The following is a 13,309-nucleotide window of genomic DNA, read 5'->3' as shown; positions in this document are numbered from 1 at the left end:
AATTTAACAGAGTAGACAAACATAGTAGGAATATATCTCAGAGGATGTATCTCAGAGGCACTTGTTGAGCCTTGAGTCAGAACCTGGGTTTAATTCCTAGCACCAAGAAAAAAAAATCATTTAAAATATTTTCACCCTTCTTTTAAGTTGCCTTTCCTTAAAAAAAAAAAAAAAAAAAAAAAATAGCATGTCTACTAAGGAAAAAAAAAAAAAAGAATTTCTTCCCCAGGCTAAATACATACCTCTTTTTCCAGAAGTTCATTATGTATCAAGCAAGCTCGTCTATAGTTAAAATTTGTTGCTGAGGATGGTTCAAGGTAAGATGAATGGAGAATATTTAAAACATCTTCAAATTCTCGAGAGCCTGGAGTTAATGACTGGAAAAGAGCTATTAACAAACAAACAAACACAAATTGTAAGATTATTCTATCATAAATGTAGATTTTTCAGTTGCTGTAGGTTTTTTAAATCTAACTTTAAGTGAACAAAAGGCACCAACAGTTACTTTATTTTATGGTACACAAGAGTTATTATTAGAACTCACTAAAGACAACCAACTACATGGCACAACAGGTTGCTGCACAGACCTGACCAGAGTTGGATCCCTAAAATCCTTGCAAAAAGTTGTCCTCTGTCCTCCTTTTGCATAACCCTGTGCAGATGTGCATGCAAACACATGAACACAAATTGTTTTTTAACTCACTGAAGAAAAATTAAAACTTATCTAGACTAACTAGTTCCTTTAAACAATGATTACCTGGCCTCATATACAAAAAGTTACAGTTTTATAACCCTCAAGGATATAAATTAATCATTTTATTAATTATAATCCTTATAATATAATCTAAATTGCTTGAGTTCTCATAAGAACCTATGCATGCACTCAACTTGTCTCAATTCCTATTTATACTGCACTGAAAAAGCATGTTTAAGACTATGGCAGCCGAGCAACTATAAAGATTTACCATAAATAAAAACATAAACCCAACATAGTAGCTAATGTCTATAATTCCTACACTTAAAAAGCAAAGAGGGCCGAGCAGTGGTGACGCGCGCCTTTAATCCCAGCACTTGGGAGGCAGAGGCAAGCTGATTTCTGAGTTCGAGGCCAGCCTGGTCTACAGAGTGAGTTACAGGACAGCCAGGGCTACACAGAGAAACCCTGTCTCGAAAAAACAAAAAACAAAAAACAAAAAACAAACAAACAAAAAAAAAAAAACCAAAACCAAAACCAAAACCAAAGAGGATAATCAAAACTTTGAGGCAACCTGGTCTACAGAATAAGGTTCAGGCCAGGCAGGGCTTTAAAGTTAAAGTAATATGCAATATTCAAATAGCTTTATTATCAATAAAAAATAAAACATTTAAATACCAAATGCTAAGATGAAGGGCTTTGAGCCAAGCCAGAATCTTGTTTGGTTGGTTTTGTTTTTGAAAACAGGGTTTCTTTGTGTAGTTCTGAAACTCTCTATTGACCAGGTTGGCCTTGAACTCAAGAGATCTGGTGGCCTCTGCCTCCCAAGTGCCAGGATTAAGGATGTGCTACTTGATGGCTAAGTACAGAGCAAGTTCAAGGATGGCCTGAAAACTTAGTGAGATTTGTCTTCAAAACATAAAGTAAAAAGTAATAGAATATTTTTCTAGCATGTTTCAACTAGGTATAATGCCCAATACTAGAAAACAGCAAAAGAGTTGTAGAGTTTTAGAGCAAAAACTCAAACACCAGATTTGTCATTTACTGACTTTGTAGCAGAGGATATATAAATTTCATTGTAAAATGGAAAACTACAGTTCTCCTAATAACTATTATATGTGAAATACATTATGAGAGGGTCACACCAGGGACTAAGCCAGGCAGACTCCATGACAAGGCTCCAAACTGACAGTCTAAGAACTAGGCCTAAGTTTCTGTTTCCTAATATTGGACAAGTCCAAAACAAGTCAAATGCCAGGAAAAACCACCCTTCAAGGGCAGACAATCAGGAGCTGCTCCAGCACCTGGCCTGGGCCAAGAGTAGTTAATTAGCAATGGTTCCAGAAAAATCTCCCAAATTCCTCAGAACCTTGACCAATCCCAAGGACACCCATACCCTGAAAAATAGAGCCAGTCAATCCAGGTAAAGAAAGGTAAAGCTCACCCATTCCTCCCTGGAATTCCCCTGACAGGCTTTAAAAGAGAGCCTGTACGATCTTCTCCATTTTGGTGGGTGGAGATCCCTGTGTGCTGATAATTTCTGCAGAATAACCACTCTTTGCCTTTGCATACCATTTGAGTCTGGGGTATCATTCTTTGGTGAATCACGGGCCCTTACAAAAGTACTAAGCAGAATAGAGCACCTGTGCAGTTAGCACAATTAAGTTTGTATCCCTTGTGTCTTCACCGGTCTACAGTCCATTTAATGTTCTTTTCCATCTCTGATACAAGTTCTCACTGGACAGCCAAGTCTAACCTCAAATCCTTCTTTCAAAGCCTCCCCTATACTGGAAATATAAGCATGTGCCACCACAACTGGCTCAAATTTGTGTGTTCATGCATGAACGTGAGTACACTTATGCCAAGATGTACATGTAGAGGTCAGAGAACAACTTTCAGACAGTTCTCTCCATCAACTAGGATCAAACTCAAGCTTACACCATAGATACTAAGTGCTTTTGCCAGCTGAGACAGCTCTCTGGCACTGGAATTTTTATAACATTTAACCTATTTGGTTTAATAATCAAGCATGGTGGAGCATACCTTTTGTCACACATTTAGGAGACAGAAGTAGGCAGATCTCTTGAGTTTGAGACTAGTTTGATTTACAGATTGAGTTTCAGGTCAGCCAGGGCTACACAGTGAGATCCCATCTCAAAACAAACAAAAAAAAAAGCCAAAAAACAAAAATAATTTGTCCTGCCGGACAGTGGTGGTGCACACCTTTAATCCCAGCACTTGGCAGAGGCAGGTGGATTTCTGAGTTCTGAGGCCAGCCTACTCTACACAGTGAGTTCCAGGGCTATACAGAGAAACCTTGTCTCAATAAATAAATAAATAAATAAATAAATAAATAAATTTGTCCTGATAACCTGAAATTTCTAATGTATACATTAAATTTTTCATTTAGTAAAAACCAAAATAATTTAATTTTCATTTTGAAAACCAAATTTATACATATAAACTTCCCCCAAATTAAAAAAAAAGCCCATTTTTTTTTTCAAGACATTATTTCAAGATCAATAAATATTAAAAGTAATTCTTGGGTTCCACTGAAAATACTTTTGTATGTAAACTTATATTTTGGTACAAGGTCTTACAAAATAAAGTTCACTATATATCCTGGGCTGACCTCAAACATGTCATCTTCCGGTTTCAGCTTTCCAAGTACTGGAATTGTAAGCATGTGCCATCATCACTCAACTTTATACTCTTAGAAGTATGCCACCTAAACGATAACTATAAATAAGCTGCTTTACTATACTTTCAATTTATTTTTATTAGACTATAAAGGATACAGTGTCAAATCACATATCCATTTTTTTTTGGGGGGGGGGGGAGAGAAAGAAGGTTCAAGTCAGGGTTTCTCCATGTAGCCCTGGCTGTCCTGGAACTCTAAACCAGGCTAGCCTCAAACTCAAGAAAGTCCCCTACCTCTGCCTCCTGAGTACTGGGATTAAAGGAATAGGCTGCCACCAACCCCTGGTGACATATCTGGTTCTTTAGACAACTAGGCATATATCACAATAGTAGCTTTAAAAATGAAGAATTGTTTTGATTACATGTTATTATAACAATGTGTGCTAAGTAAAAGCCAATGTGTACCTACTGAACATATACAAGCATCCTGAGGAATAAAATCAACATAGTTATTATAATGCAACTGAAAAAATAAAAGTGGCTGGTAAGATGGCTGTGAAAGCCTGATGATAACTTGAGTTTAGATCCCTGGAAGCTATGTAAAAAGCCAGATGGTAAAGTACAAGCCAGATGCCAAAGTTCAAGTACAGCCAGGGATACACACAGAGAAATCCTGTCTTGGGATAGGGGGGTGGAGGTGGGGAGTAAAAAGATAGAATGATAGAAGTCAATGATAGAAGTCAATGGTTGAGTGTTTGCCAGGCATAGAAGCCCTGGATTCCATCCCTTCAGCCACACCCACATAACACACACAAAAAAAGAATTTACATTTAAGCAATGGGCAATAGGTCAAAAAAAATAGCATTTCCTCCATTATCTATGACCAATTTACTTTGTGTCAGTGTAGATCTTGTACTATATATACATGATAATACTAAACTTTAGAAAACAAGGCGTACTACTATCAAAAACATGTAAACAATAAGAAAGTAAGCTTTTGGATCTAAGTATAACTGAAATAGACAATGGATGGGACTCAATGTCTCTCAGTAGTAGAACATTAGCCTGACAAGCAAGAAGTTGTAAGTTCCAGCTGGGCAGTGGTGACTCATGCCTTTAGGCCCAGCATTTGGGAGGCAGGCGGATTTGAGTTTGAGGCCAGCCTGGTCTACTCAGTTCCAAGACAGCCAGGGCTACACAGAGAAACCCTGTCTCGAAAAACCAAAAAGAAGTCATAAGTTCCATCCTCAGAACCAAAAGATCACCACAAAGAATACCAGCTGAATGTGGTAGCATACATCCATAATTTCGGCATTTAGGGGGCTGAGACAGGAACATCAAAAGTTCAAGGCAAGCTCATAGAATAGTGCTGTCAGCTCTGGTAAGAGATGCTTCATTCTGTAGTAGGTGACTGTTAAAGCAGAGAATAAATGACTGTTGAATCCTAACCATAAATGGAACATCTGTCACTCCCTCCAACATTTAGCAACAGTGGGTAAGAATACTTAGAATGTACAAGTTGGTAAAAAGGTGTGTATGTGTAATTTTCAGACAAGGCATGGCTACTAACTCTAAAATTTTGATTGCCTAGGCATGATCTACACAAGACTGAGAAAGAATGATAGACCTCCATCCCTCTCTTAAGATTTATACCAATGGTTGATGCAGGGGGAAGATTCTCTTCTGAGGTGTAGACTCGGATGCCCACGTTGAAAACAACCCTAAACACCACCAACACCCCCAAAAAAAGTTGGGAACTAGTTGGAATTAGTAAGTGGAAGAGCTGGAAAGATGGCTCAAGGGATTAAGAATACTGGCTGCTCTTCCAGAAGACATTGGTTTAAGTTTAGTTTCCAGCATCCCACACAACTGTAACTCCAATTCCAGAGAATCTGATGGCAAGCTTGTGGTACAGACATGCAGACAAAACACCCATATTTATTTTTTAAATATTAAAGTGTTTGTAGGAACATAAAAGTTAATGAGGTTATGATGACATCATGGACATGTATGAAGATGTCATAATGAAACCCATAACCCATTACTGTATATAATATATGCTAATAAAAAATATATATTTTTTAAAAGTACAAAGCCAGCCTGAGCTACATGGGAGAAAATGAAATGATTAGCAAAGTGAGCAAACTTGGTCTGTAATTCTGATTCCAAAGTTGGTATCTACTGGCCTTAATTACCATTATACAATGTGACTCCATTTGTTCCTAACAGATTTGTAAATAGCTTTTTTCTATCTAAAAAATTACGACCTGCCTCAAGGGAGGGTGGGGGTGAAGGGGACATTTATCTTTCTCTGCTTTCTGACTACACATGTATTGTCATGTGACTAACCACCAGGCTTGTGCTGTTATGACTTCTCAGCATGTGAAACTGTGAGCCAAAATAAGCTCTTCCTCCCTAAATAAAAATAAAATTTAGACTATTAGGAATAACCTTGCAATAGTTGAGTAGTTCCAAGTAAGTAGTCTATACGTGTTCAAATTCTATCTCCAAAATTAGTAAATTGACAAGTTACTTCTCAGTACTTCAGTTTTTCTGTAAAATGGACAAATACCTACCACAAAGAGATGTTGAAATGTAATTATATACACATAACAACGTCTATAACCTTTCAAGTAAGCCGGGCAGTGGTGGCACACACCTTTAAACCCAGCACTTGGGAGGCAGAGGCAGGTGGATTTCTGAGTTTGAGGCCAGCCTGGTCTACAGAGTGAGTTCCAGGACAGCCTGGGCTATACAGAGAAATCCTGTCTCAAAAAAACCCAAAACCTTTCAAGTACAACATTGCTTGCCAGTATTATTATGCCACTAAAATGGCAGTATTTAGATGTCATGCTATTATCATCAGGTAAACTTTCAAGAGCTGGTCAGGTTCCTATAGGTGTGAAACTATAGCACTTAGAAAACTTGAGACAAGAGGACTGCTGCATGTTTGATGGCAGCATGGACTATGTAGTTAAGACCTGTCTCAAATATAACTCTGATGTTTTTATACTAAAAAGTTGAAATTCAAAGACTAGCTTCTCCCAATTTAGGTTAAAATCTGAGATGGTTAAAATAGTTACTTGAAAGCACTGTATTAATAGATCATTCCTGTAATTCTACCTAGCAGGAAGGCTGAGGCAGGAGCATTTCAAGTTCAAGGGCTCAACAACTTAAGGAAATTCTATTATTTGGGTTTTTAAGTTTTGATTAAACCCTAATATATACTATTTGAATAACTGCTGCCTGGTATACAGCTAGGTAAAAAATTATTTTCAGTAAAAATAAAAAATCTACCATACTTTCCTAACTACATCCTCCCTTACAGATTAAAAATCATGTCCCTAGGCAAAATGGAAAATATAAGCATTACCCCAAGGAATACATCAAACTCCATGGAGAAAGCAGCTCAGCTAAGGTTTATACTCCCTAATTCCCCAAGCCACTATAAGTATGTTCAAGGGCAGTCATTTTAAAGCAACTTCTGGACTTGGCTTATGAAATTTAAGAAGCACACACCACCTTACCAAATTTCAAACAAAATCCTAAAGGACTCTAAGCCAGTTTTCTGGCCCCTAAAAATAAATAAATAAATAAATAAATAAATAAATAAAATTTTTTTAAAAAATTTTAAAAAGATCTTGTTTTAAAGGTGATTTGTTCACAGCCTTTGTCATTTAAAATCTAAAACAGGATGCCAAAAAAGCTTGATACAGTTTTTTTGTTAAGCCCCTACTATCATTATGAGGTCCTATTTAAAACTACTTCAAACCTTTTCTACCAACTGGCCATTGGGGGTGAGTATCTAACTTTTTTTATTTTTCTCCTTTTTTTTTTGTTTTTTTTTGTTTTTTTGTTTTTTGTTTTTTGACACAGGGTTTCTCTGTATAGCCCTGGCTGTCCTGGAACTCACTCTGTAGACCATGCTGGCCTCGAACTCAGAAATCCGCCTGCTTCTCTAACTTTTCTTGTATCAACACAGCCATACACACCTTAACTACATATAGTGTCTTGCCGTCATCCTAAAGTATTACAAGTATTACATCAACTCATTTAAAGAGTATTTCAAGAAACATTCACTTCAGTTGGCAAAGATCAACTTCATCCTCCTCTGCATGGTTTCTTATACTATTTCCTTGGTTTTGTCATCCAACTAGAAAGGAACTTCTTTGTACTTTCATAATCTCGGCTTCGCAAAGATTTGGCTACCCAGATGCACAGTTTCAATAGATTCTAAATCTTCAGAGATTCAAATGACAAAAAGAAAAAAGAAAGCTTTGAGAAATAAACAATTAAAAAGCACGCAGTAAAAAGGGAAAATTTAAGTCAACTCCATCGGTCATAACCTACTCTAAGGAAAAAAAAACCAGTGCTGATCTCAAAAAATAAGCAACTAACCCAACTGTTCCTATATTCGATTTAAGAAACTAAGAGTTGACTTTAAAAGTCATTCTAGGCTTGGAGTTATACAGAAAAAAAAAAAAAAAAGCTATATAAGCTAATGTTTTTCCAAAAAACTACATGGAAATGAAGTGTGATGGAAAACTGTCATGGAGCGCATATACTAATGGAGATTTTTCTAAATAAGAGAAGACGCTGACATGGAGCACATTTCAAGTAGACACACAGAGCTGCTGAAGAATTTCCACAGCGAGAAACACTTGTCCTTAGAATGCAATGGCCTTGGAGAAAGCCTCAGAATCCATGACCACAGGCTATTTCCACAAGCAGACTTCTCAGAAGCATCTTTAGGAGGCCACCATCAGCTTCTCTGCCTTCAGGGCTTGGGGAAAGAGGGGCACCAAGCACCATCTTTCCTCTCTGGGAGCTGCAGCCTTATGGAAACGCTTCAAACCTGAGCTACTTCCAACTTCCACGGGGACAGGGGGAGCGACGGCGCGTGGTTCCACCCTATCCTCTCGCACCACGGGCGGCTGGGCGGCCGTGGCAGTGAGGGGAGAGGCGGCTGGCGCTTGCGTGCGTGTTTACGTGTCTCGAATGGGTGTGGGAAGAGGAGACATAGAGGTCTTAATGAAAAAGATGGAGGGGGAGGGAAGAAAGAGAGGGGTTGGGAGGAAGGGGAGGCACCACCTTTCTTTTCTCTGCTCTTCCTGGGGATCTGAAAAATCCGCCTAAAAGGCCTTTCCGGCTCTTCGGCGCCTTTGGGCAGAGCGGCCGCGGCCGCCTCGGACGTGTCCTGAGGCTGCTCGTGGCCGTGGCTCCGGGAGGCTTCGGCTGCCACGGTCTCCTCAGGCCCCGCGCCGCCGCCGAGCTCCGCGGTGGTGAAGCCGCCGCCGCCGCCATTTTGTAGGGAGGACTCAAGCTCCGGAAGCGCTGGCTTCATCCCGTCGTCTCCGCCGCCGCAGCCACCGCTTTCCCAGCTCGCGTCCGTCGAAGAGGCCTCGGTCTCCGCAGCAGTCGCCATCGCGCGGGCGTGAGGTGCTCCAGGAAGCTTCCGCCCGCAAGGTCGACGGGCGTTGGGGGGAAGGGCGGCGGGCCAGGCCGCCGAGTTCTTCTCGGCCCACCCGGCCCCTCCACCCCCAGGGGCCGCACTCCAGCCACAGAGACGCCTCTTAACCGCCACCGCGGCTCTAAGTGTGCTTCTAGCCCCGGGAGCCGCGGCAGATTCGGGCGGCTTTTCAACCGGCCCCGGCTACCCAACGTGCTCGCGTCGGGCCCGGGAGGGGGCGGAGTCTCGGCGGACTCGTTCTACCAATAGGAATGCAGCGCCCGCCTCCGCGAATGCAGATAGACCGTTCCAGGGGGCGGAGTCTCGCAATGCCGAGCCCGCCAAAAGAGGAGAGTGCCACGCCCGGGGAAAGCGTCGACGCCGTCGGTTCAGCGTGAGGGTTAGGGCCTGGCTGCATTCTGCGGATTCCTGGACCCTGCCCCTTCCGCTCTGCATTTGACAAAGAAAAGCCCAGGGGGTTCTTCCAGACAGTACTTTTGCAAGCGAGCTCCTTCTCACCTCCTGCGTTCTGTGGACCGACCAAACCCGGCGGATAATTGGCTGATCCTGGTCTTGTGCCGTACTCATCAGTCTGCTCTGAGCTGCTCTTCCAAAGGATCAGGCTTCGATTCCCAGCAGACATATGACAACTCAGCCAGATGTTAATCACTTCAGAGGATCCACATAGTTTTCTGGCCTTGGAGGGCACTAGGAATATATGTGGTGCTCTATCATAAATGCAGGCAAACCACCTATACTCGTAAAGACTATAAACACACAATAAGTTACGAAGTGAGAAGAGATAAGAAAATGGCCTCCAGTGATAAGCAGGGTGATAACATCCTATCCCTCCAGACTTTCTGCCTTTCCAATAGATCACTCACACTGGTCGTCCTCCAGGCCGTAACTATCTAAGCAAACATTGAATATTTGGGATTCTTCCACATAATTTACAATCTAATGATGAGGGGAGGCACGCATGCTCACACACTCATGCAACCACCTAGAAGAAAGCAACTTGATAGTGAAATGAAGGAAGGGCCTTTCAATAGTTTCTTCTTAGGTTCCTGTCCTGAGTTATCATCAATACAGACACCAAGGAGATGCTTTTGCCCAATTTAAATGTTGAAACTTGGACAAATTGAGATGACAAAAGCCAGGTCTAATTCCAACCAACGTATTTACACTGCCTAAGCCCTAATTTTCATAAATTTAGGCCAGAGGATCAGTTCTTGGCAATCAACCAACCAATCAATAATAAATAAATAAATAATTTTAGTATTGATTGCCTAATTTTTTTTTTTTTTTTTTTTTTTTTTTTTTTTTTTTTTGAGACAGGGTTTCTCCGTGTAGCCTGTCCTGGAACTCACTTTGTAGACCAGCCTGGCCTCAAACTCAGAAATCTGCCTGTCTCTGCCTCCCAAGTGCTGGGATTAAAGGCATGCACCACCACTGCCTGGCTGATTGCCTAATTCTAAAAACACTACTGACAACTATGTAAATACATGTGAGTGAATGGATGTCTAATTAATGGACTCTGTGGTATACAAATTAAACCAATACAACCTTTTTCAAAAAAAAGAAGGAAATTGATATAGGTTCCACTAGTAAGTATAAAAAACATCTTTTCAGCTATATGATGCAGGAAGATTTTTGACATTCAACTACTGCTTAAATTTGTGTTGATTACACAGAGATAACAATAAAATTTTCCTACACACCCTCCAGAATAAAACAAACAAGCAAACAAAAAAATCTGTTCTACTAATATGGCAGTAACATATAGCAAACATACCAGGTAAGAGAGATGCAGCCTAGGACATTTAAGCCAGCTACACTCTCTGCAAGAATGTCAGCTATATTTATTTTATTTATTTTTGTTTTTGTTGAATTGGTTGGGTTGCTTGTTTTGTGGGGGTGTTTAGTTTTTTCACTTAAGGTCTTTCTATGTAACTCAGAATGGCAATTCGCCTGCCTCAGCTTTTGAAGTATTAGGATTACAGGCATGTACTGTAAGGACCCATGATTCACCAAAGAATGATAACCCAGACTCAAATGGTATGCAAAGGCAAAGAGTGGTTATTCTGCAGAAATTATCAGCACACAGGGATCTCCACCCACCAAAATGGAGATGCTGAGTGATCGATCGTACAGGCTCACTTTTAAAACCTGTTAGGGGAATTCCAGGGAGGAATGGGTGAGCTTTACCTTTCTTTACCTGGATTGACTGGCTCTATTTTTCAGGGTATGGGTGTCCTTGGGATTGGTCAAGGTTCTGGGGAATTTGGGGGACTTTCTGGAACCGTTGCTGATTCTTGGCTCAAGCCAGGTAGGTGCTGGAGCAGCTCCTGATTATCTGCCCTTGAAGGGTGGTTTTTCCTGGCATTTGACTTGTTTTGGACTTGTCCAATATTAGGAAACAGAAACTTAAGCCTAGTTCTTAGACTGTCAGTTTGGAGCCTGTCATGGAGTCTGCCTGGCTTAGCCCCTGGCGTGGCCCTCTCATTGTCCTCTTAGTACTATCACTACCGTGTTCTGCTTTTCTTGGTTATCGAATACTGATGATTTGTGCTAAAGTTAATTAATATTAACCTTTTTTCAAAAAGTCTATGATCCAGCTGAGCATGGTAGTGTATGCCTTTAATCCCAACACTTGGGAGGCAGAGGCCAGACACATCTGCATAGTGAGTTCTAGGACAGCCAGGGATACACAAAGAAACTCTACCTCAAAAGAAGAAGAAGAAAAAAAACCAAACAAACAAAAAACAAAAAGTCTGTGAGCCAGGCATTGTAGTTTGTGCCTACAATGTCAGCTCTCAGACAGTTAAGACAGGAGGATGACTGTGAGTTCCAGGACAGCTTGAGCTATAGAGTGAGACCCTGCTTCAGAAAACACCTAAGTAAGTATATAGTATAGAACATAAAGTCCAGTGAGTTAATCTAAAACATTCTAGATTTTATTTGCCAAAATATTTCCATTTCAACTTTTTAAAACAAAACTGTAACTGGCTTGCTTTTTCTGAGATAGACTCTCAAAGTTACTATGTATCCAAAGATGACCTTAAACTTCTGATGTTCCTGCTGCCTCTGCCTTCTCTTGAGTGCTGTGATTACCGGCATGTGTAACCATGCCCAGGTTATGCAGTGCTGGGGAACTGAACCCAGGGTCCCTTCTTTCCCAGCCCACGTCATCTTGTTTTCAAATGACTGTTTCCAAAATACCCCCCAAGTGAAAAAAAATTAGCAGTTTATCTTCTACTCAATGTAATAAGTCCTGGTTTAAAAAGAGATTTTTAAAAAGAAAAGAAACATGTAGCTAGATAGAGCACCACAATTTTTAATATTCCCCAATGTTCTGAAGAAAATAGACAATTAGTTATGATAAATTTCCTTCTAAAAAGTCTTTGGGGAGCTAGCCAAGTTTAAATCAGATGGTTGTTAGGTCTATGGTTTCAATTTACATAAATAATAGAAACATGACACCAGAAATTTCTCTAATTGAGGAAAATGAGGTTTTCAGTTATTTATCTAGAAGAATTCTATTTGTGGTTAGAGACATTTGGTGATTAATTCATTCTCTGGAGAATCTGAGTTTCTCTTGGGATAAAATAAACACATGATAATAATGCTTGAAGAATCAGTTTTGCTTTACTTAGCAAAAGCTGAAAAAATAAATACAAATTGCTATGCACATATATTAAAATTGGTGTTAAGGTCACACAAACCTATCAATCCCTTTAGATATTTGCTCATATTTCTGCTAAAGGTGCTGGTTAGACTCACTAGGATGCTCTACCCTTCTTCCTGCTTCTTGTACAGCTATTTTCACTGAAGTGAAACGCTGCCTCCTGTTGGGAAAGCTCCCAAGACTCAGGAAGTTCAGAAATTTTACAAGACTTATAAGTCCTCTGTACTGACTGGTTTTGTGTGTCAACTTGACAGAAGCTGGAGTTATCATAGAGAAAAGGAGCCTCCCTTGAGGAAATGCCTCCATGAGATCCAGCTGTAAGGGATTTTCTCAATTAGTGATCAAGGTGGGGGTGGGGTATCCAGCCCATTGTGGGCGGTGCCATTCCTGGGCTGGTAGTCCTGGATTCTATAAGAAAGCAAGCTAAGCAACCCAGTAAGCAGCACCCCTCCATGGTCTCTGCATCAGCTCCTGCCCAGGTTCCTACCCTGTGTGAGTTCCTGTCCTGACTTTCTTTGGTGATGAACAGCAATGTGGAAGTGTAAGCTGAATAAACATTTTCCTCACCAACTTGCTTCTTGGTCATGATGTTTTGTGCAGGAATACAAACCCTGACTAGGACAGACTGATACTGGGAGGAGTATTCCTGTGACAGCCTGACCATGTTTTGGGAGAACTCTGGAAGGACTTTGGAACTTTGAGCTAGAAGAGCCATTGGGATGTTAAGAGCTCTGTGAAATGTTCTGTAGGATCTTGGATGATAATGTTGAAAACAGTGCAAACAATGGGGGCCTGGCTTCTGAAACTTTAGAGAGAAGAATGAAGACTCTTATCAGGG

At 40.6% G+C, this 13,309-nt stretch overlaps 1 protein-coding gene across 4 annotated transcripts in view; it reads right to left on the bottom strand.

Annotated features, from left to right (window-relative positions):
* Tasor (transcription activation suppressor) overlaps positions 1–9,013 on the bottom strand; it is a 49,088-nt gene extending 40,075 nt beyond the window's left edge. For all 4 annotated transcript variants that reach the window (XM_034497071.2, XM_034497073.2, XM_034497074.2 and 1 more), the window contains exons 1-2: positions 8,426–9,013; positions 243–388 (exon numbers count right to left, since the gene is read on the bottom strand). In XM_034497071.2, coding sequence (XP_034352962.1) covers positions 243–388; positions 8,426–8,759 — 480 coding nt within the window. In that variant the 5' untranslated portion in view covers positions 8,760–9,013. The remainder of the gene's footprint in view (positions 1–242; positions 389–8,425) is intronic.
* Positions 9,014–13,309: the final 4,296 nt, after the last annotated feature.

This window comes from Arvicanthis niloticus, chromosome 3, assembly GCF_011762505.2.
Source record: "Arvicanthis niloticus isolate mArvNil1 chromosome 3, mArvNil1.pat.X, whole genome shotgun sequence".
Classification (NCBI taxonomy): domain Eukaryota; kingdom Metazoa; phylum Chordata; class Mammalia; order Rodentia; family Muridae; genus Arvicanthis; species Arvicanthis niloticus.
This window is presented reverse-complemented; position numbering and strand designations above follow the sequence as displayed.